General features: G+C 37.0%; 1 protein-coding gene across 8 annotated transcripts in view; it reads left to right on the top strand.

Moving 5' to 3' along the window:
* The first annotated feature begins 5290 nt into the window (after positions 1 to 5290).
* The window catches only part of SHC3 (SHC adaptor protein 3), a 64881-nt gene continuing 44636 nt past the window's right edge, over positions 5291 to 25535 (top strand). For 2 of the 8 annotated variants that reach the window (XM_005512103.4, XM_065045774.1), the window contains exons 1-3: positions 5603 to 5944; positions 6935 to 7020; positions 7205 to 8078. In XM_005512103.4, coding sequence (XP_005512160.1) covers positions 7539 to 8078 — 540 coding nt within the window. In that variant the 5' untranslated portion in view covers positions 5603 to 5944; positions 6935 to 7020; positions 7205 to 7538. Of the gene's footprint in view, positions 5945 to 6572; positions 6592 to 6934; positions 7021 to 7204; positions 8079 to 25535 lie in introns of those variants that run through there. The other 6 variants (XM_021300660.2, XM_021300659.2, XM_021300658.2 and 3 more) reach the window with 6 other exon arrangements.

The raw sequence follows: 25535 nt of genomic DNA on the forward strand, positions 1-25535 counted from the left end.
GATGGGTAATAGCTTTGCTATAAATATAGCACGGCGTGTAACTCTTTCTTTGCCAAGAAAATCTACAGTTTGTTGACACAAGTTAATGGGTTGTGTTTCAGGGTGGAGCTGATGCAAGTGGGTATTAGGCATTTGTTCTGGCCTATGCAATTAATACATTTCCTCTCCTTCTCAGTCTTCTCTACTTATTGCTACCCTTGCTCTGCCATCTGTTCGTATTTCTTTTGTGAATCAGAGTCTAGAACTGAGAGTCTAGAACTGATGTGGTTGAAAAAAAACCCTTTTTTTTTTTTTCTATGTTATTCTTCAGTCAGATGCCACAGCATGTGTTTTATGGCAACATAGTGAAGATGATGCAGTCAGTGACAGGAGGGTGAGAGCAGGTGGAACAACTCTGCTACTGCCACAAAATCTCTTTACATACTGCTAGAAATTTGGTCTGATGTGCAACGTAAGATGAAGATGGCCCTTTATATTCTCTGTTGGTTTTTGGTTCTTATCATTTTGATTATATATTTTTAATTAGGGGAGGGGGAACATATGGATTTGGGAAAGTTTGATCTTTTTATTGGACTGCTGTCTCCTCGGACAAAGTACAATTAGCCCTTCTTGATGACAAAAGCTGCAAAAAAGAGCAGTGTGCATTTCTCCACACCATCCTTTGTGTTGATGCTCTTCTTGTTAGCAGTTAGCTGTCCTAATAAAAAGTACATGCTGGATTATAAAACTTCTTGTGGAGGTGAAACATATATTTGTATGTATGCTGACTATGTAATAATTTCTTTGTGTGTATTTAAACACGGAAAATATCAATAAAACAATCTACATTTTCATAAAGATAAGCAGGTTTTTTGAACAGCAACCAAAGAAATAGAATTTATTTCAATAATCTATACATCGTAGATATTTCTCTACATTTTAATCCATTTACCTAAGAATTCTTATACAAAAACTCAGAAACAATTACAGTCCCCAGACTTATATTTGAATTGGGAAATGTGGAGTAAAATTCCACTCCTATTGAAGCCAATAGGAAACTCAAAAAGTTAGAACTTCATATACCGTGTCTTTAAAGCAATTTTGCAAACTGTTCCTCTGGAAATAAGATATAAACACAATAAAAAGAAGTACACAAAAAGCCCCCAAACCCAGCCCCATCAACCAAACAAAAACCACCAACAAAAAATCGCACACAGCGAAGACCACCAGACCACTTTATTACAAAGTAGAAAAGAGAACAAATGAATTATTATATGCATCTCATGAATAAGAACCAAAAAGATGTGGGTCGATAAATAAGCAATTCGCTGTCTCTCCATCAAAATAAGACAGCAAAAAGAGTTCTTGAATGATTTGTCAGTGAACTAGATTGCAGTTTACTTTCTCACTGAAATCTCATTTTTTTCTAATTGTTTAAAATAACAACACTTGGAGGCGTTTGAACGTTAATGCATATATGTGCAGAAGAATTCCCATTTCCATCCGTATGAGTGCATCATAGGACCAGAGAGAAGCTTTTGGGCCTCTTATTGCATTATTCACAATACAGTACAGTTTGTCAGCCATGTGATAGTTTGTGGACGCAGAAGAAAGCGCGACTGGGAGGTGTTCCTTTGGGAAGCAGAATCCCAGTCTAGGGCGACGCTCCAGCTGGAGTTTGGCTCCTGGTGCAGGGCTGGCGGTAGCTTGGGACAGGGAGCAGGAGCCTACAAAAGGCTGTGGCAGGTGCAGGAGCCACGCAGATGTGGCTGAGCTTTAGATTGTACTTGGAAAATATGGCTCTGTTACACTGCTGCTGCTTCTCATTCTCACCTCAGGGCCCGGCTTAGAGAAAGGAAGAATTTACTGTCAAAATTTGAGTTTTCGTAAGAGCAGGTCCCATGTTACAAAGTTGATTTAGTGCTGATTTGCATATTTTAATGCACTCTCCTGTCTAATCCTGCCTTGCAAAATCTTAGTGTCGTGTTCTGATTCAAATATTACCTCCAATCCATCTTTACGCTGATCTTTTATAGTATGTTGACTTTTAACAATAGGCCCCCAGGAACCACTAATAGAGTGGAAGGAGTTACAAGTTTCATTTTCTTCCAGATATTTCATGTCATATTTCACAGGGTTAAAGTGTCTTCAGACAAAATTCTTTCAGTATTTTCAAATAATAGAAAAAACATCCTCCTGGTTTAGGGTCGGCTTCTGGCTCAAGACCTAAGCATCTGCACTGAAATTTGCAGACATATTTCAGACCTTAATTTTAAATTCCACTGGTGTAAATTAAGTCAGAAGTGGATCATTAATGATTAATGATAACTGATTTAGAACAGCAATACTGGCAACAATGTGTTTTTCCAGAGAAATAACTTGCAAACCTGCAGATAGTGCTCCCATTTATTGGTGCAGCCCACCCTTAGCAATAAGGTTGCCACGGAAACAGCAAAACTCTGATCTGGTGCGAGAGAAGGCGTGAGAATGAAACGGAGATGGGGGCAATTCACAGCAGTTGTTTATTGAAATAAATCAACTAGAATTTGTAAAAATTTTACCATAGCCTTTGCCTACAGGCCCTGGGGTCTTGTTTTGGTTTGGTTTTGGTTTTTTGTTTGTGGTGGTTTTGTGGGCTTGGTTTTTTTGGTTGGTTTGTTTGCTTTTGGTTGTTGTTTGGTTTTGTGTTTGTTTGTGTTTTTTTTTCCATAGGACAGTAAGCTGAGGTCTGACTCAAACACCCAGTATGGAAAAAAAAAAGCCTAACTGATGTGAGCCCAGACGATGTTTTTTTTCCTGCAAAATGTTTTGAAGTATGGCTATATAGTTATGGCTCTTTTTAATGACACTGATGGAAACTTCAGTGCCTTTCAGTATTTCTGTCAGCTATGTGACGAGTCTCCCTTGAAATCACAGGAATGTGTAACTGAGTTCTGTGTGCAGGTATATCAGAGACACAGAAGAAGATGGAATATTATGTATTAAGTATGTACAAACAGAACAGATAAATCAAAATACTTCAGTAATTTTTTTTCTTAAAATAGCTAGATACCTTCTCAAGAAGGTTATGCTTTCTAGCTTGTCTAGATCTTCATTGTCTGTAAGTACATCATTGGAGATTGTCTCACATAATTAAAGCTGAGTTAGGCTGATTTATACATTGATAAGAGATTTCTGGTATATTATCTAGCTCATGCAAAGAAATCTGGTATTTTTCCCTTCTCAATTAACTTAGCAAGAGAATAAATGGCCCCAAAAGATATTGGAAACTGTTGAAATGCTATCAAATTGACCATTTGTGATACTGAAGATTTGGGAAGAGGATTTACTAAAGCAGAGCATTAACCCTTGTGTCCATCATATTACAATGTAAGAAATAGCGTACTATTTGCTGATGGCTTCATGCCGCATCATAGTAAAACAAATTGTTCAGGGCTTATTGTAAAGAGGAAAGTCAACTCCAGTGGTCTATGGCTACTTTTTGTGTGCTGCAATTAAAACTCTTAGCAACACCTGCATTTAAGTTTGTCTGACATGTTTACTGTTTCTTATAACCTAACCCAAATTCAGTTTGGATTTTTTATCCAAAGTCAGTGTCTTTCTCATGCTCATTTTTAAAATATTCAGCTTACTCCATAAGCAATTTTGATGCCGCTGGGCAGAAGCTGTTGAAATGCATATGGTCTTTCAGCAGAATTTTAACAGTTTCTAGCACTTGTTTGTATAGGGCGCATGTTTAACCACAATGTGTTACTGGAACTAGATATTTTTTGCTGATTCTGATTATACGATTAATATTTCTCTAAATATGGGTAACTGAAAGTCACTTTTTTGCATCTGGAAGAGTTTGTTACTTCAGACCATGGAACATAGCAGTTTTATTGCCTGAGCTTCCTCTTTGTGGTTACATTGTCATACCTGGTTTAACTTGTGCATTGACAGTGCCTCCTACTGCAGCAATTCACATCCTTTTAAACCTCATGCTAACAATGGAAACTAAAATGTAGTTTCTGCCTTCTCTCTATTCCACCCCCCCCGCCCCGCCTTTGCTGCTAATAAAATTTACTTCCTTCTGAAATGCGGGCTGCAGGGGTAATCAAGATACAGAAGGAAAAATTGTGACAGCTAAGGATAAGCCCCTGAGAGTCATTTGGAGGAGAAAAGGAGGAACAGTCTCATGAAACATGGGCTATGCCAGGGTGAGAGGAGGATCCATGAAAAAACAGAACTGAAAAAACAACGGAGAAGGAAATCGAAAAAGGAGGGAATGGTCAGAGAAGCCAAAATTACCAGTAGTTCGTGTAATACACACTGTGCATGTATTGCTAGGATTATGTGTTATTTTGGGTTTATCAACATCGAATTTCCACCTACCATTTTATTATTGAGTCAACAATGAGCTCCTTGTTTCACGGCCATTTGTAACTCAGGTGGCCATGTCTGGCTCATACCCCTGCAAAAAGAAAAGAAACTTGGATCCACTTTACTAGCAGATGTAGCATAGGTGCAGATGCAGAGATTAGAGAGATATGGTGGCTTGAGTGCCTTGCTGCCAGTAGTGCTATGATAATAGTAGTATTATAACAAACTTGTTTAAGGCTAGCATGGTGTAGTCAGTGTGCAAGCTACAGGTGTGTTGTTGGAGGTGCCAAAGACATAATGCTCTGGCAATAGCTAGATTTACCTAGGTCTTAATTTTAATTGCAGTTTATGCCTATTACAAGGTCTCCTAATTGCATCCATCATCTTCTGGAGTTGGATGTGAACCTTCTGCCTGTATGGCAAATTTATCTGCCTTTTCTAGTCCCAAAAATTATGAAAGGCAAGGCTTTAAAATGTCCAGTTCTCCCAGTTTAGGGCCAGATTTATAAAGGAGATCGGTTCCCAACCAGACACTGAAATGAGCACCAGATTTCAAGCGCTGGGTATATCAGTGGCTGCTACTCCTCTGCAACATATGATGTCAGATTTCCAGGATAGCTGAACATCCATCGGATGCGTTGGTAGCATTTATGTGTCCAGTGAAGCTGTTATCCTCTGCCTTTCCCCCTGCCCCTCTTTCAGTGAACTGACGGTTGTGCTGTTTTTAAATATTTACACTGCTAACACAGGGTATATGCATTTTTTTGTCAAGCAGGTGGTGTTTTGTTTGTTTGTGGGTTGGTTTTTTTGGTTTGTGTTTTTTTTTTTTTTTTTTTTGCATCAGGGGTCTCTGAAAGAAAACATGTAAAATCTGTGAATCTGCTGGTGCACACAGAGAGCAAGTGCACATCAAACAAAATGTGCACATTCATGTTCCTATCCTGGATGTAAATGAACTGGCTGAATGAACACATCGGGGAGAAACCCAGACCTGACTCCCCTGTTTTCCTCCCCTGCCGCCCCTGTGGATGCCCCATGCATTTATCCATCAGCACCCTCTTTTCCACGGGGGCTTTGCAACCCACCCCTGTCCACTCAGACGCTGGCTGCATTTTTTTGGCGTTTCCGCAAAAAAGGTGCCGCCTGTGCTGGAAAATGGGATCTTCCACTATTTATCAAGGCTTTGCTGAATGAGTCATCGGAGGCGGCTGGTATTGGCTGGGCTGGTGAGCACCCGAGGGATTGCCTGGCAGAGGCTGCGAGGCCTCGCTTCATTCACAGAAATGTGGGGATGCTAGCCAGCCTTTTCATTCACACGCACAGAATCTCATTCACATTTTTGCAGTTTCGCTAGCCGCTTTTAACGAAGAGAGGCATTTGGGAGCAATAGGGTTTTCTGGGCAGTAGAGACATGTAAAAATAGGCTATGGTGTGTTTATTTGCTGTTGCTATGCTAGGAGAATGAAGAGAGGAATGAATGCTGTGTGGATGCTGTAGCAGGTTCGCAGTGTGGTGATGAAAGGCTATTCTGCAGATCACTAGAAAAAACCTGCTTTTACATTGACTAGGACATTGCCATTACTCATCACTGCTGGGATAAAAGGTGCTGACTTAATTTAATGTCATGAATATACTAATTAAATACCTGTATTTGAGCTGGCTGTTTCACTGTATTTGCACTTAGTGTACTGCAGCCTTTAGTCATGAATGGGGGAAGGAATTCCATAGGATTTTTCCTTTAAATTGTGCTGCAGTTAGTCATTTGCTTAAAAAATAACTTTGCACTATGCAACATGTCTGGTCTGAATTTGTTTTTGATGCAGTGTGTTGTCCTACATCGAAAAGATCTTTTGCAAAAATCAGTTTTATAAAAGAACCATATGTCTTGTGATGGGCATTGTGTCTTACAATGCTATACACATTTTGTATTTAAAAAAAAAAAAGTAGGATAAATGAAATATGTGTTTTCTGCATGTTTTTCTGCTTCTCAGATCAATTGTGTGCTGCTGACATTTATGCTTAATGAGACCTGGTGCTTTTTTTTTTTTTTCATTTTTCACTGTAGGATATCAGTTTGTTGCTACCTGGACTTTTTCACTATTCTTTTAGGTTTTTCAGAAATAAACCAAACATGCCACTGAATTGAAGATCCTCTTTATGTTTTCCTTCAGAGTGAATATCTGTGGTGAAGGAAAACCATCTGTTAAGCTTGTTGTTAGACATCAGAAAAATACTTTTCTTCACACATAGGTACTTTGTGTAATTCCTGAATTAAAATAGGAGGTTGTTGTGGACTAACAAGGGAGAAGGATTTCTTTCTCTATCCAAAATTAGATGGAACAGTTTCTGTGAGAGACAGCATTGACACAAAGGCACTTGTAAGATCTGTTAGGCTGCTTTTGTGGAAGAAAATGTCTATATTCTTTCATTCTTTTGCCTGTTTTAAAAACACTTGTGTGCTTAAAGGTATTCTGAAACCCTTTAAGGTGTCTGTGTTTTGCTGGGGGGGGGGGGAGGGGGGGAGAGGAGAGAGGGGATATATATGTGTAAATATTATCCAGATATTTGCTATCTAATTGTGACTTCTTTATAGATTCGCAAATATGTGACGTAGAAGAGCATTCAAACAGAAGAACAAACCGTGGTGTTTTCATAAAGGCTGTTAATTCAGTTTTAAAGGTAATTGCCTTTGGTACCAAAAGGGTGGTGGTGGGGGGGGAGGAATTAAAGGTTGGAAGGAAATATCTGTTTGAGAAGACAGGAAAAGGAAATTTGAGAATTGATTGGTGCTAGTGTGCTGTAAGTGGGTGGATGGTTTTTTTTCTTCTTCTTCTTTTTTTTTTTTTTTTTTTTTTTTCTACAGGAAGTGATTTGCAGTGTTCACTGAGCCTTTTGTTGAAAAGGGTCCTTCTCATTTGTGTGAGTCATGCTTTTGCTGTGAGCGAGTTGGCAGCTCTAAGCAGGACTGGGATCTCTCTCACAGAAAACTGTTACTTCACCCAACCTTAACAGGGAACTACAAGAAATTTCTTAAACATATATATATATTTTTGTTTTTCCTTACAGTCTTTTATTTTTTAATCCAAAATCTTGTTATCCTTCCGTGTTGTTATGAATCGCCTGCTATGTTAGCACAGGCATCTCCTGCGTTGGCATCAGATTTGCCAGAACATATGCAGGAAACCAGATAGAAGGGCATGCTTCAACGTACCAAGTATAACCGCTTCAGGAATGATTCGGTGACATCAGTTGATGATCTTATTCACAATTTGTCCATGAACAGCAAAGTCTCAGCAGTTGCTACGACTTCGACAGCACCTTCGTACCTGGTCTCGCCAGAAGTTCTCCGCAAGGACCATGAAGATGGACCCACCACCCTGTGTACCCTCATGCATAAAATGTCCCACTTGAAACTCTCTCACACAGGCAGCCTTTTGGGTATCAAAAACCTCTCCTCTGCAGTAAAGGAGCTTGCTGTCTCCAAGTTGCAGGGAAGCTCGAGTGCTTCTAGCTCAGCAGCAGGGGCTTCAGACAACACATGTAACCTTGTCTCTGCCACTTCGTGTTCTCAGCAGGACGTGAGCAAGATGAGTATGGGGAAAAAACCACGGTCAGAGGAAGTGCACCCAGGAGGTGAAGACTGGAATCAAAGTAGCAGCTTTGTCAATAAACCCTCTCGAGGATGGCTGCACTCGAGTGAGAAGATCCTGGGACCTGGTGTGACGTACATCGTGAAGGTTGGTCTGATTTCTTCCATTCTGTGTTTTTATCAATGAAAAATTCTCTGCTGGTTTTGATGACAGGCTAGACAGGCTGAAAAGATCTCTATTTGTATATTCCTATTTTTTTTTTTTTTTTGTGCATAATGCATGGTATGTAAATGTAGGAAGGCAGGATTGGGAAGCTGTGTTAATTTGTGACATTAGAGCAAACCTGCAAATAGGTTCTTTGTCAGAGAATGTTCTACAGCTGTGTAAAAATACAGTTCCTAAGCTAAAAGCTGTTTTTATTACTTTTTGGTTTGGATTTTTTTCCTTCTTCTGAATTTAAGTTTTCACTGTTAGCTAGCATGCTGTATATATCTCAGATACATAGGCTTTCAATATGTCTGGTGCAATATACAGAAGCAAAGAAAGACCCCTTTATGTTTGAAGTACTGTTAATTTTGCATGATATTTCAGTTTGAAAATACCTTGAAGGACATGTGTGTTTTTAAAGTTAAATTAGATTTTAAATCTTAGAGCAATAAGATACAGAGCGCAAGTCGTATCGTGTTCCACAAATAGAAATACTGTCTTGAATAGAGCAGGAAAATGGAGCTTGTTTTACATAATGAGAATTCAGCCACCTTAAATGTTATTGCTGTTTTCAGTTCATTGATACAGCATGTCAAGAGCAGAAAATCCTAAGTTTACAGGGTAATATTTCCATCTGCTTTGAATGTATTTTGAAATGACCTGTTAAATTAGAGCCTTTGAGAGAAGAGTATGTGTAATATTTTTGTAGTCAGGTAAGATTCTGGATACACCTTCCAGCACAGTGTGCAGAAAGTGCAAAAATAACGTCCAGCATTCTTTCTTCAGTCTATGCTTATTTGCCAAGTGCCTTCTGCATCTTAAGTGTTAAACTGTTTTGTAGCAGACTATAAGTAAGATTACAAATCTATTTTTAGTCTCATCTTATTTTGGGTATAAAAGTCACAGTGTGACTTTATATCAGGATACTTTAAAACTGAAAGGCAGCCCTGTTGATTAACTCTCCCTGGTTTTTCTTGGATCTCATCATCAAAAGCAGAGTGTATGTTTAACAGTTGGAGCACTAGGAAGCAGTTTTTGATTTTTTCTGTTAGTGGTGATGGTAGATTTTGCAAGTGATGGTAGACTGAGTAGGTTGGTAAATTCAAAGCACTGTTGAAATTATACTGTCTTTTTTACTACTCTGAAATTTACGGGAACCACAAAAGAGTCAGTGCTGCCTTTCAGAACACAAACTGCTGCTGTGCTTCTCTTTGAGCAGTGTCTCAATAAAAGTAACCCACTGATGCTAGATATAGTGGTATTGAGACCCCATCATTCTTTTTCATGGAAATATTCTGGTTAACGGAAGGTCATTTACTGTTTTCCCATTAGCTCGTGGAATCCAGCTATTTTATTTTTTATTTTGCTTAGGACGTTGTAACTAGGCAGATAATGACTATGAGAATTCACTGCTACTGTTCATTTTACCTGAAGTGATCATTATGAAGCAGAACAAACACAGTATTCATTTTCTTAATTTTTTCAGTGGTTGACCTTCTGTATGCTAGAGGAAGCTGGTATTCTTGAATTGAAAAGAGAATTAAAATTACATATGAGTGGACTTACATTTAAAGTTAATAATTAACCCATATCTAAAAGTGACAGTAGAACAAATATTTTAATTAAGTGCAGGTGGTGTCAAATACATTAAAGTGTATTTATATGCATTATGTATATTAGAATTTTCAAAATAAATCATTAGCACCATACAACTTATGGTTTAGGTGTTTGTTAATGTCAGTAAAATGTATGGAATCCAGATTATTCTTTCTGTTAAAAAATAGGTTGATATCTTTAATCTGATACTCTCACAGAACGGTGCTCTAAATGTAAAAGCAATGGTTAAAAATAAATATCAAAATCAGTGGTTAATGAATGAATGAAAATATACTGGTCCTGGTTAGTTCATAATTTGCCTGCTCATTAAGTATCTCAGAATTTTCCTCAGCAACTGCTGCATTATATGGATAAGAATAGAAGTGCAGTTCCCACATCATTAAACATTGTTAGTTCCAAGTACTTTTATGCATTCAAACCATCAAATCCATACATAGATAATGTACACTGAAAGGAAACATTTCTTGGATACCTCATGGCTATATTGACTATCTGGGGGACTTGTACCATGTTTAATTAGTACCATATGCCTTGCAGAAAATTCCATATGCCATTAGTTAAATGAGACAAAAATTAGATTTGTTGTTAACCGGCAAAGCTTTTATCATTTTGTGTGTAAATGTGCACTGCATTACTATTTTCTCATTAATCCACATTCAAAACGTTAAAATGATCTATGGGGTATTGTCAATTGTAACTACTGGGCAGTCTGATAACTCACATTCAGATCTTCTGAAGTAAAAGACAAAAAGTTTCTATGTGCAGTGCATGATAAATCTGTAACTTTACTGCGGTCACCACATTTTCACATATTACCCATTTTTTTAAATGAATAGTGTAACTCTGATGCTTAAAAATGGATGTAGGATTATGGTAAACGGAACTGTGTTCTGATCTGCATGGTCTGCTGCAACAGAATTATTTTCATCCATAAAAATACTGGCACTTACTGTATTTTTTTTTTCCTCCCTCTGGTTTTCACATTGCATCACTTTAATGGGAAAATTTTCACAAAAACAAAAAAAATTTGGTAGCGAATTAGCAAATGACCATAGCCATATTAGTGGACATTAAGTCTGAGGTACTGATATTTTGCTTAACACTACTGCTGGACAGTTTAACAAATTATGGATTAATAATTAAAAAAAAAAAAAGGAAAAAAAAAGAGAAATAGTTTACTGTGATGGAGCTCAGTGTTTTCCCCACAAAGGGAATGATTACTATAGGGAGTGATTATAAATGTTCATGTTGTCAGAAGAAACAAATACATATAATAAAAAAAGTGTAGAACCGTTTAATCTAACAGTAGTTGAATGTTTCAATGAAATCAGGTTTTTTACAATGACAAATGTCTACTGATGAGTTTAATTGTGTAATGGCATAGACATTTTGGGTTTTGTTACGTTTAATTAAGAGCACAATCAACAGTCAAGGCAGTCTTTAGGTAATTAATGGTTGGCTTTTGTAACAAGTGTTGATGACCTTAAAATGCTGGTTTTCAGCACTTCAAAACTGAATAAACCCAAAATACTATAGAATAATTTTATAATCCTATATACAGTATATCCAAAAAACCTAACAAACTGTAAAACTAAGGTGGTGCCATAAAACAGACCTATGTAAATCTAGTGTTAAAAAAACAGGAACAAAGGTAGTATCTGAGAGGTAGAAAGGAAAAAGGGACTTCATCTGATGAAGAAGCACTGCAAGCCAGGCAAATAATATTTAAGTGAAAAGCATATTAAATTATTAATATTATAGCGAAATATCTAAAGACTATAATCCTAAGTACAATTATTTTTTTAACATTTTAACACTTTGGTGTCTTGGGAGGGGATAACAATTTCCATCTGATGAGGAAAATAGACATCTTTTGTGAAGCTGTTCAAACACATCACCAAGTGAAGGCTTCAGTTCCGCAAACATTTCTGCATGACACTGTTTATGGGAATATTCTCATTCAAATAATCAATGCTATTCCTATATGCTCAAAATTAAGTATGTGCTTAGGGAAAAACTGAATTGCTTTGTTGCATGCTCTTATTGCATCCTTTTATTCTGTACTATAGTATCCCCTTCAGCATATATGCAGGGCTGCTCTGATGTTTATCAGATCTCTGCAAGTAGACACAGAATTTACAGAATTACTTTCCTCTTTAGTGGCTGACTCAGACTGCGAAGTACAGCCTTAAGTGGAGCTAACATGGTGGAAACTGCAACATATGTGGCCTTCCCCTACAAGATTTCAGGGCTCTTTGGAATAATGTTTTTGATTTTTTTTCTCTCTGTTCTAGCCAGAATTGATTTCTTGCTGGTTTAAAGTAGGAGCAAGGTACCAGTGCTTCATGGCTTTGTGGTGCTATCCTTTGCCCACCTGTTTGAAATGTATCCAGTATAGCCTGTAAGAAAAAATAAGAGGGTTTCTTGCTTCCATCTTATTCCTTTAAATAAACACGAAGTCAAATTTACAATCTACTATTAAAAAAAAAAATACAGCAAGACTTTTTAGTTACTCTTTCTGATTGATGCTAAACTTATCTTTGTTCATGATAGAAAAATTAGTGCAAGGTATTTTTTTTGTCATTGGGGGGGGTGTTTGTTTTTGTTTGTTTGTTTGTTTTTTAATCAGATTTAAATTCTGCTTCTATCAGTCAAGTTGCAGTACTACTAATGGTTAATCACTGATAGTTTGACATGGCCTGAGTAAAAACATACTCAGCAGGATTTCGTGCATGTGATTCTAATAATAAGGAACACAGTCCCAAAGCATCCTGTTTGTAATGAGGTTTCCGTATTTAAAAAGTAGGTTGTATGTTTCAGCCATATGATGATAATAGGACTGAATACTGATCCTTTAATTCAGAGTCAGCTATCCTCAGCTCAGGTACCCAAACACTGTTACCCAGAGCTTAAAGACTTTGAGACTGGCTTATCACCGTGGATTTTAAAGCTGCATGCAGTCAAGATAGTGGAGAAAGAAGTAAGTGACAAAGATGGTATTGTTTTTAGCAATTAATCCCTCCTAGTACACCATATAACTTTGCAATCGGTTAGTATTCTTTGCATTTTTGTTCACTGTTATTAGGGCCACGAAAGAATCATACTGATGACTGTTGCTTTGTTGAAAACCTCTGTTTTGAGCTCCATGGATCTGAAGCACTGTGGGACTTTTGTACAGCCCATTGATATGAAAAGAGTGTTTCTCACAGAAATTAAATCAGATCCTATGAACAAAAATCATACAGTAGAGTCTTTAATTACAATATTATTCTAATTGCGTGAATCAAGTACTATTACTGTAGATTCGCACACCTTTCACTGAAGGCAAAGCACGTAATGATTTGGGTGCTGGAGGATTCAACTCTCAACGTGAATATATGGTGTGCAGTTTATTTGGAGTGTTTGCAAAATACCTTGGAAGCTTTGTGAGTGACACAATTTGGACACTTTTAATGTTGATTTGAATAGTTCAAGTGAGAACTGTGTTTGTTTAAAGCAAAAATTATGCAGTCCTGCTAGTTATGTACAGTTTCAAAATCCACAAATGAATTTAGCTGGTTGGTTTAGAAGGTAAAACTTCATTCAGCCATAATTCCTTTTCTGCTTTTCCTTGGAAATTGGATTGTTGTTTTTTTAACTTGTCTTCACATAATGTTTACAGTAATAATACCATGAGCCCAATGTAAATATCTGTCTCTACAAACATAAAGAAAACACACAGGTGAACTGAGTTCTTTAGGGAAAACTCACACCTTTTCTGCTGGAGACAAGGTGTTCTTTTGTCCCAGTGCCAAGGCACTCCTTTGTCCCCTGGCCACATAACCAACCCATTGAAGAACCTGGTCTCAATTAACACACTAGCAGTAATTGTGCTGCAGCCTAGCTTGTTTTACAGTAGAATTGAAGTGATGCACAAACTATTGATATTAAATTTTCTTACATTTTCATAGTGGGAAAAACGCAGATCTGTCCTGGGATAGTGCCAGAGACAGCCAGCCTTCCCAGCTGCTGCTGCTCTTTCAGGGTAATTTAGTCCTCTAAGCCATGAAACAAATTCCATAGTTGTAGAGGAAGGGGTGGTTCAATGTTGCTTCTCTGCAGTTCTACATAGTCATACAATATTCATATTTCATTTGATTCTATATATTTATGATACAATGCAATGCAGCACTACCTTTGGCCGCTCCAGGCAGGTCTGAGGCAGAGCCTGTGTATCTAAGTTGTGATGGGAATAATGAAGGGACTCAGTGCAACCACATTTCGAGTCATCACTTGTTTTCAGAAATGGATTTGGCACAATTTAGTAATCTAGTAATTTAGTAATCTAGAATGTTTGTTTAATAAGTGATAGATATTCCCCTAGATTTTTTTTCAAATAAAAGGAAGTATTTCAGTCTCAAAAGGTTGACTCAGACAATCCAAGTCACAGCTAAAAGTTTAAAGACTAAAAAAAAGCCCTTTGAAATGAGACAGTAAGTGCAAGCAAAAAGGTAAAAATAAACACTCTATAGAGAAACACTAAAAAAATAATGTGAGATAGATAGAAAAATCTGTCTAGGCCTTTTTTTCCACAGCACCATCACATTATATTTTTGATACAGGGATTTTTGATTTTTTTGTTTGTTTGAACAAATCCTGAAATTAGAGATGTAAGTTGACCAGATACCTTAAATAGTAAGGACAAGACTGAAAGAGAGATATTTTATCTTAAGGTTTTATCTTAACTTTCTCAGCACCATTTTCATCCTTCTGGATATGTCGTTGTATTAACATACCTCTATTCAATTTTTTGGCTCTTATTAGCATAGGAATTATACAAGGGAGTCCAGGTCTCATTAGACACCAGCATCCTGACATTTGGCACTGCATACCTCTGATGAAGTAATTTTCAGAAGCAGAATTATTTCTTTTTTTATAGACACGTTGCTTTAATTAACCACAGGACACTGAAAAAGTACCCTTAACTTCCCAATAAATTAGAATGTTTCAGAAATACCGCCTTTGCCACCAGATATAGGGGCCATGTTCTGTCACCACATGTTGAATGCAGATGCTACAGTGTAATTCATTTTTACTTACTTTTTTTTTTGAAGTCTGAGCAGGAATGAAAAGGCCAGGCAGATAAACTGTGCAGTCTCCTTCTGAAAGGAAATAATTAACTGTGAATCTGCACTGCAAACAACACAGTAATCTGTTAAAAACATATCAGGCAAGTGTTTTGAATCTACCCAAAGTGTTTTCTTGGGTCTGAGACAGAAACTATGAAGACAGTCCCCAGTATGGTCCTGTTCCTGGATGACTGTTATCCTTAGCAACACTCAGGTGTGATAAAAATCTTCAGAATTAATGAGCTTTACAAGGCCCTGGTATGAAATCAAGCTATGCTGGCAGATGCACTGAACCTGTTTCTCTTACAGTACTTCAGCAATGTTAAGAAGACAATGAAGTATGTATCACTTTACTTTAGGATTAATAATAATAATAATAATACTGGCTTCTGTGGAATGCTTGTTAAGAGATCCTCATGCTCTACAAAGTGTTGTTTGTTTAAAAGCCTTAATACAAAGTGTTATTTAACACAAAATATCAAGCTTTTGATTTTTCTGAGGAGGAAATAAAGATGTAGAGAGTTTTAGTCATTTGCTTAAGGGTGTCCAGGAAGTTATTGACAGGGACACCTACATGCAGTGCTCTTCCACCAAACCCAACTGCTCTGTAAAGTTGCTAGAGTGAAGACCTGGTCCTGTAAAAGGTCTCAAGCTCGGTAAGCGGAGTAGGCAAATCAGAAAATACCTTTTCAGTTTGCAAACTCAGCACATTTATGACAGAAATTAGAGTAGAAATTTTGGAGACAGGAAGATAGCTTTTCCTGGGTCAGCAGACACTACCTTTGAATCGTGGTCTTCTGTGGTGCACTCGTAATAGCTGTCAAAGAAGGTCACCAAGCACACATGCATGCCACACCGAACAGGGAGAACAGAAGATTGCTGATGAAATACATACCTAAAATTGTTTTGTAAAAAACAATTATTTATAAGCTCAAAGTTCTTACAGTGTGTGGATGTTTTGCAGGACCAGAGTTGTGGAGAATGCAAGTGAGATACGAGATAGGTTTTGTTCATGTTATAGCCCTAGTCTAGTGTCTGTTGTTAGTTTGAAGTGAGCAATATTTATGAATATATTTTTTAGATCAGTGTTACACGTTGCAATTCAGGTTGCTCAACGACAGGCAGAATGAGTAGTAAGATATTTGAGAGATATCTGAAAAAGTAGAATTGATGCCCAGCTTATAGAGTTAGGTGCAGCAGATGTTTCAAGTTGAAACAAGATTGGTACTACTTAAAATACTGTTATTTATGTAGTGTAGATTACCCTGGGATTCGAGACTGTTGTGTAACCATTCATTTGTTACAGTAATAGTTACACTGGATAAACAGCCTGCACATGAAGCAGGCCTAATTTGGAAAACTTAAAATAATGATTGTTGAAGATGTATTTTTCTGTGATTTTGAACCTTTTGTAAATTAATTTTATAGTCCTAAAATAAGCAGAGAGCAATAAGTAAATAGAAACCATCTCTTTCAATTTATTTATTTCTACCAAGGACCTGGAAGAGCAGGGCTGTTTGGTGCAGGTGCCCATCCTGACCTGACACTGACCTGGGGGAGTTTGGGCAGGGGTGGTGGCCCCAGAGCTGCTCTGCTGGGATTCTTTGTGGCCTTTATGCTGCAACAAGACCTTTTAGAGATTTTATTTTATTTTTTTGTGCTTTAAATCCAACCCGGGACATCTCTCGCCTTATTCCTCTGCTCTGCACATTGGAGGTCATCTTTTGGGCATTCTTAACTGCGAACACAAGTAAGTATAGCTTAAGCATTAGAAAGTTAAATATTGATAAATATTCAGGAAAAAGATGTGTTTCAATTGCAGGACTCCCATGATGAAGACCAGAGGTACATGCAGCCCTTTTCCTCCCTCTGTGTTTCATATTTTTAGTTTTAGGAGTGACAGGTCCTTCTTAAATTACACCTCCAAGTGCACAATTTTGAAAGCATAGCTGTATAGCATTTCAGATACTTAGCATTGGTTTATATTTGGCATAGTGGAAAAGCACGTTAACATCTTCCATCTTGTGGTTCTGTGCTTTAATATTACTCTTCATCAAGCAGTTCTACTTAATGACAGAGGTAGCAGAAATTCTTTGATGACTGGATGTATTTGCAGTGTCCACTTTTATGGTTTCAGATGCCTAATGATGTTTTTCAACTTTTGAAGCATATTGTTTTGGCCGCAGAAGCTTTTGCATGTTTGTGCTAAAGGAATTCTGATTCAGAACTTAAGTTTCTAGAACTAATCTGCATGATGCTTTAAAGGGGAATATAGCTTAGTCAATATGCAAGGTAGCAAGCAAAACAGTCTGGAAAGTGTTCACTGAATTAAAATGTGAAACTGTGAAAATGAAGCAATTAGTCTGTGATACTGCTGTGCATACTCTAAGTGGTTCACACGGATTAATATCCCGCTGCATTAATTGCAATCACCCTGTATTTTTAAAATTAAACCTGAAAAGTATGGAACTGAAGTTTTTTTCCAAATGTAGCCTTTTTTAGAGAAAACTTTTGGCACATATGAAAAAATAGAGACACAATGCAGAATGTGTTTACATTTAAAATAGTAGAATAAATGTTTTTCCAGTGTGTGCACTTCTGGTTCTAACATTTCTGAGTTTTTGCATGCAAAAACATACACTATAAAAATAAGAACATAAGAAATGTTGTACATGCAAAACTACTGATATGGAATTTTGTGGAAACTTGTGAAAGCCCAGTCCATTTAGCATCTGCACTCCAGCAATATTTTTGAGCATGATGTTGGCAATCTTATTTCTTCCACATCCAAGTAAGAAATAGGAAAAAGGTATTTTCTTTGAAGATATCTTGTTTTCAACCCCATTTGAGATGGAGATTAGAAAATTCCAATGGTATCTTTCCCCTTACGAGCAAGTAATGAGACCTTAGAGTTGACTTAAGAAATTGCTTTTCAAGAGAAGATAAAATATATTAATCTTCCCCTAGCTGAATCGTTGGCCTTTTTCTTTTTTTTTTTTTTTAAGGAGTTCTGAATCATTACCATATGATTTGATTGTGAGATGCTGCCAGAATGCTCTCACAGGGGACAAATGTAAAACCACTGTTAATACCTAGTGAGAACAGTACACATATTCCAAGTAGAATGGGTTTTTCTTACGGAGGCTTATGGAATAGACATTTTAATTGTTTTCTTACTGGTAAGGTGCCCCATATTTTCATGTTGTCTGGAGATTTCTACAGCTACTCCTGTCTGCATCTCCGATACAGGAAAAGTATATAAAAAAATCAGTTTATTCTAGTATAATCAAATGAAAATACGTTCTATCAACAGAGGAAAGCTATACAATGCAATACAGTGAAAACGTTGCATGTTGCTGCATGCTTTTCTTCATGTATCTCCTTGCCTAGCAACTGATAGTATTTAGTCATGTAAAATCTTCATCATACTTCACAGATGTTTTAACAGACATAGAAAACATTGCTTCCTTCTGTCCTGATACTGGTGACACATAATTATATTTTCTTTTGAAAATGCTGTGTTCTCTCCGTGCCTCATCTACAAGATTTTGAGGCGTTCACAAGTGTTCATATCTTCTCCAAGGCCTCTTTGTTTATATGAATCCCTGTCTACTGAAGAAGGACTTCACAGATTTTCTGATCTCTGTGGGAGAAAAAAGAATAACATATTTGCAGCTTTTTTTAGTGTTGGAAAATCTTGAGATCTTTTTATGTATAATCATACTTGTCAGTTTATTAATAGATACAAACAGCTGCCCACTGAAACTTAAAAATAGTTACAAATATTTATATACTGCATTTCAGAAAATAGTAAAAATTAGCATTTTTTTCAGACTTAAGGATTCTAGATATGCATTTTTCGTCGCAGTGGCACTGTATATTTATGCACACTTGAAGTCAATAGATAAGATTTCAAGGTCTGTATATATATAGATACATATATGCATATATATAAGATATATAACTAAAAGTAGGTATACAGTTTTGTGTGTGTGTTTTTATTTTTTTTTTGTCATGTTAAGGCAGATTGTTTCTTTTTTATCGTTTAAGCAACTCAGTGCAAGAAAGATGTGTGAAATAGAACAATATAGTTGCCTTCCTTTGTTTAGAAGCTGATTTTTCTACCAACACTAGGTTAGAGTTAGGATTAATTTATTTAGTTGAAAAAGTTTCACAGCCTTTTGAGTATTAATTAGTCAATTTTAGGCACTTTGTTTCATAGTTGATCTCAGAATCCCTCTGGAAGTCCACCTTGCTCTACTTATGACTGAAAGCCTTTATGAAAATCTTCAGGAAATTCACTGTAAAAGGATTTACATGATTAAAGCTAGATGCTTAGCAAATATGCAGTGACTCACAGTCATGCAGTGAAAATTTTAAAACGTGGCCTTTCTTTTTATTATTTTGTACTCTGGATGCTAAACAAACACTATTTCTATTCGGTGCATTGAATCAAAATATATCAAGACATAGATATACAGAGACAGTCATTTCACTGCAGTTTCTTCTGAAAATGTTTCATAAATCTACCATGGTAATTAAATCAAGAGCTTATGAATGTTACCTCTTCTACCAAAATAGTTCAATAGTGTAATTTTTGCAGTATTCCTGTTATTGAAAATCTAAGGATTCAGTTCAAAGAACAAAATAGAGAAGCAATAGATTGTAAACATCATATGTTGCCAAAGTAGCCTTGAATTATACTAAAAATAATGTGTTAATTAACAAATTGAGGAATATATATCGAACAATGATTTCAAAAAGGTACTAATCTCATGCACAAAATACATGTTTCCCTCCTGAATCCCTTTATTATTACAGTTTGCACATACCTGAGCCTTGTGTTCAAATAGGATAGCCCAGTTCATTGAAAGAGTCGACTAACATTCACCAGTTAAAAATTGTTAGAGTCTGCTTTAGAGTCTGCAGGGGCATTTGAAATATTTTTATGCTACAGAAGCCAGTTGTTGTACAAGAGGGAACAGGGAAGAACTATGTGTTGGCCAAAATTGGAGGTATTTTTGTGAAAACTGTATTCTCTCACCCATCACTGAGGAAGCGAATGACCAGTTTCCAAGAGAAATACAAACCTATTGACAGTCATATCCATCATAATTTGTACTAGTTCAGAAGCCCTGTTGGTTTACTTGTTTCATAGAGCAAAATTTACAGCCAAAGGGTCAAGGCTTATTTGTAGCTGAACCCCGAAGAAGACTTGTTTTTAGATTTTTCCATTCCATTTCCCTTCAATCAATCCTTACTTAGGGTTTTCTGTCTGGATTAGGACATGCATCCTTTAATGAGAAAAAACCCTTTGGGGGAAATATTGATTTACTTTAAAGGTCTATAGATGCTTACTGGTATGAAAATTACCAACTGCAGAAATATGAAAGCACAGAAGAGTGCCTTTCTGTTTTTCATGGAAGCATATGTTTATGACACATTTTTGGTGTTAGATTCTGACAATCTCTAAATATAGGGCCTTCTCCTCATTCAGAACAAGGCTGCCAGTGTTTCTTTCACGCAGGATTGTTTCTCCCCCTAGCAGGCTTGGAATTGTGCAGATAACAGGGAAGCACGGGGCAGAGATACAGAGCAGGTCCCTCAGCATACCCTGTTAGAGCACAGTCCTCAGGTACCCTCAGAGATCTGTGTCTTCAAGTAGTCCCAAAGGTGTATCTTGCCCCAACGGAAAGGAAGGGCAGGGAATTATGGCATGGCTGGGAGAATAACACTTGTGTTACGTAAGATCTCACCATCATGTTACTTGATAGCTAAGGAGAGCATTTAAAAGCAAATATTCATATCACAAACTACCAGAGAAACTGAAATTTCTAGCAGCTGACTTAGATCTCTGTGACTAGTGCTCGTACATTTCTCTCTGAATATGCAGTCTTGCTTCTGCCCATGGCTTTTTCTAGTACTGTAATTCACCCTGTATTAGAAATGTCACACAGAATTATCTTCCATTCTATCCCTCTGCTTAAAATATCTATGTACACTGACATAAATCCAAATGGTTGTGTGCACATCAGACCTTCTTTCCACTGTGGTGCTATCTGCTCAGTCAGTGGTAACCAGTACTTACCAAAGGCTGCTTCTTCTGCTCGATGAGTGCTCTGTGTGACCAGCAACACCTGCAGTGAAAGGATGTCCTCCAGACTTCTGTGGTGCCAGAGGCTAGGTGGGATGTTTGCCACAGTGATGGCAAGACAACATGCAGCTGTTTTCCACCTACCAGGAAAGTTTGCCAGAGGTTTGGCAAACACCCTCTTAACACTGTTAAGGTTAAAAAACAAACAAAACAATCAAACTAATAACTACAAGCAAAGAAAAAAGTTTATTATTCCACATTAGAGTGCAGGTCTTCAGAAAATTCTGACTTTTTGGTGATGCAAAGAAGTATCTCCCTACATGGCTACCTTTTGTTTGGTTTCAGAAGTAGCTCCTGTGCTCCAGTGTCATGGCTGACTGTTGAGTTCAGAAGGATTTATCAAGCCTCCACCAAGATCTGTGTCCCATTCAGGTAGCTCAGCCACAACACTAGGTCAATGACTAGCATTGTAGGTATGAAGTCCCTTTATATATACACTCTTTTTCAGTATGAATGCAGTAACTCTATATTTAGCAGATTTCAAGTGTAAATTCAACCTTAGGAGCTTTCCCCAGTCTTCAGTCCTCATAACTCCTCATGAAATCAGCTCATATCCTACCTCTCATCTGCTGTACTGATGGTATATGCACGACAGCTTCAGTCTTTGCTATGTAGAGATGTCTCCAAAGTGCCCTTTATTTTACAGCAATCTTTTTATTCAATGTGAATTCAAAACATAGTCTTCCTCTGTATTTAGCCTGACTAAATAAACCATTTGCCTGTTTTGAAAAAGTTTGAAAGACTTTCTGGTAGCTGTTCAGAGGATTTATGCTTTTCAAGGTGCTGTACAAGCACATAATATTTTAAATCATTACTATTAGAAACAAAATTTTATACAAACTTATGTGAGTCCTATAAATACTGGTCAGTATTAGCTGTTGTTAAAGACTAAGCATTATTAGCAAATGGTTGCAGTTAAAGGTAACTGAGCTTAAGAGGATAGCCTCTGAATAAGCTGCTTTGGTTTGTGGGTAACATGCAATGCGTCCCCACTGGTACTTATCACACTCTCCTTCTCTCCTTTCCTTCTTTCCTCTTCATTTTGCGTTGCCAGTGGGAGAATCTAGATGAAGAAGATCTCAGGAAGCTCAGTTTTCTGTGTCTGGGCCATTTGTTGTGATCAGGATGAGGAGCTGCTATTTCATATTAAAAAGATGATTCCCATATCTACCTGGATGCAGAGCCATGCCTCCAGACCTTCCCTGGCTCCCACAAAAATCCCTTCAGGTAGCGTGGTACAGGGGTGTGCACACTATGTCGAATTCAACGAGTGCAAACATATTGATGCGGAGGCTTAATGTCTTCCTTGTGTAGGCTGTGTGAGTAAGGATAGGTGATTTGTCTGCAAAAATGCCAAGCAGTTACCTTTCCTCCTGAAGGTGTAGAAGGAAAGGTCCTCCTTCCACATGCCAGTATCTTTACAGCCTTCTGTGGAAGTGCTTTACCATAGGGTAAGGCATTTTCCTAGGGGGAACTGATAGGATAATTACATATTTCAAATTGTAGGTATGTCTGTACCCAGTTTATCTTAAAAAAATATCAAGGACTGCATAGTTACTGTATTCAGATTTTTGTCAGTGCCTTCTTACTGCCTCTGTTACTGGATAGATACTACAAAGTACCTGGCAGGCTGGCAACTGCCAATCAGAGGATCATTTTATGGATTGGCAAGTATTTTGTATTGCCAGATGTCCTTGAAGTATTTCAGAAATATGTATATTACTATGTAGTTTAATCAAATGTGTATATCTACGCTATTATGTCCTTATGAAGTAAAAAAGCAAATATATGTTGTGCTTTTGTGATTTTTTTTCCCTGCTGATTAGCTGAGCTAAGTAACTTACGGTGCATATCTCAGTCAAATTAGTACAGCATCCAAGCTAATAAATGTTCAGTTAAAGCACAATTTAAAAAATTAGGAAGTATTATGGCATTTGTTATTTTTCTTTTGCCTAGTTTATTTTAGTAAAAGGAACATCTTCTGATTACAGTTTCTTCTTTTTTTTTTTTTTTTTTTTGGTTTGGTTTGTTTTTGTGTTTTGTTTTGTTTTCACTTCATTGGTTTAGAGAGTAGCTTTTGTAAATTTAGTTAAGGTGGGAAATTCATCTAATATGATAACTAAAGGATTCAGCTTTACTGTTTCATATTGATTTCCTAAAGATAAAAACCTCATTTTGTAAGATATTTGCAATTATCAATCCTGCAGTGTCTGGCTATGATTTGGGTTACTTTTTTTTTTCTTTTTCTGCTTTTCATGCATCAATATGGATGTTAAAAATCCTGACTAGGTCTCCAGTTACATGAGGACAAGCTTACTATTTTGAAATCAATTTGAAATACTATTTTTGTATTATGCCATGCATGTTAGGGTGTATTCAGGCTTGAATCTTAATGTGATTTAGGACAGATAGCAAACGTGAAAGTAAGCCGTAAGTATTGCGAAACATTGTGGAACTCTTTGTGCTCATTTCACAAGCCCCTTTGGCTGTTGATAATATCTGAAATTAGAAGGAACTGCCATTTTGATACATACATAAATGTATTTTGCAACAGAAGCAACATAATTGAAATTTGAAATAAAAGTTCTTATTTTTAAATATGGGAGTCATCAACTGGAATTAATTAGCACTAGTCAATTCATACTAACTACTTGTTTACTTTCATGGCATACTTTAATTCCGGACTAGCTCTTTGGCTAACAAGAATAAAATGTAAAACAAACAAACCAACCAACCACAAAAACAAATAACACCCCCCATAGAGGAATCCTGAAAATGTAGGAATATGACTTGAGATACACATGAGGAACAGATGTGGCAAGTAAAACGATGTTCACTTTTGTGTACTTGCCGAGTAAAAGCACAGCCTAAGTGTGTGGGTTAGAAACTTGCAGTGAATCAACCACTTTGTTACAGGGTATCTTATGTTTCAGAGATTTCTCTTTTCAAAAATTAGACCTACATACACCACCCAGAACCATGGGAATCTGAATCTATTTTTGAGCCCCAAGGCCATTAGCAGCAGCTATGCAACATTAGGGCGGATTTCAGATACATCAATGTTTGAAAGCACTAGCTAATTTTTGGCTAACAATGGAAGTGCATGTTTGTTTGCTTATGTAACCATGTTATCCCTTACATAACTCACGTGAGGCTCTGTGTGTTGTAGGTACAATCTGCAATGTTATGAACCACTCAGATTTGATGATGGGCATCTGGTTACACAGATTAAAACCAGTCTATCTTAATTTGATACGAATACCCATGCAATTTTGCTGAGCTAATGATACTCCATTAGTTCAGATTTAGAGATTAAGAGTCATTTTATTTGGGAATGGGCGATGGGCAGATCTTCCTGCTACCCGTGTTGTGGGCAGACACTCATCGGCTGTCAGAGGTCCATATGTTATTCGCGTGTTCAGGTATTCAAGCATTTGTCACTCCTACTTTGGACTGCTGCAGTATGTGTGGGGCTACAATTTGCTCAGTTTTTGTAAAGATACTTGTTGCTGTTTTTACTACAAGCTTCTGAGTCAAAAAATGGAATATTTCTTCCAGTAACTTGGTGTTTTGAACAAGCTTGTTAGGAAATGCTGAACAAGATTGTTCGTGTTCGTGGGGCAAAAGGCGTCTCTAAGAGTGAAGACCTTCATTTGCCTTTTCACTTCAAGTATGTGAATGCACCCAGTGCTCCTGTGTTGAACTGTCTGACAAAAGTTGGGTGAATTCAATACCTTTTCTTACACAGGGTACAGTAAAAAATGTTAGTTGTTAAACAACATTTTTTGATTGTGTCATAGAGAAGGCAGAGATACTTTAGGGAATATGGAGAAAACCTTCACATATGGGACAAACTAGAAACCTAGGATATATGTCCTTCTTTTACATTTATCTGGAAAAAAATATAAGTAGTAAAGAAGTTGGAACATCATGCAGTGAGAGAGGTATAGTCCCAGGAGTATGTGGTGCTCTGCTTTTAGATTTGCATCATATTCTTGCAAGGTGCTGTTTAGCATGCAAAGTACTAGTTATGAATTGAAAACCTCTGAATAGGAAGGTATTCATCCATATGAGAGACTTCTTCCTCAGGTGATAGCACCATTCAATGAAGGTATACAATCTGCAAACCCATTCAAATATCTAGAAGGCAGAATGTTATCTGAGAGAGTTGTGAATTGGTAGTCTCAAATTTTCATTCTTCAAGGTGGGCTGTATCTCAGTATATTCTCTTCCTGAGCAACGAGAGGGAAAATGCTAGTGGGAGCTCTTAAATATCACAGTGCACAGTAACTGATTGGTTAAAATATACAATAAGTGCTGGGTGGAGAGGAGCTTTTTTAGAAGTAGACTGTTTTATAACTGTATTTTAAATGTTTCATGGAATGCCTAACGCAAAAGATAGCATTTATTTTTAATCAGGATATTTATTTATTGAAATAAATGAATAATTTATTTACTTGCTATCTTGGTTGTATGTCTTCTTTCTGTGGATCCTTGTCAGGATGTACTTCAAATGGA

The sequence above is a fragment of the Columba livia genome, chromosome Z, assembly GCF_036013475.1.
Source record: "Columba livia isolate bColLiv1 breed racing homer chromosome Z, bColLiv1.pat.W.v2, whole genome shotgun sequence".
Taxonomy (NCBI): Eukaryota; Metazoa; Chordata; class Aves; order Columbiformes; family Columbidae; genus Columba; species Columba livia.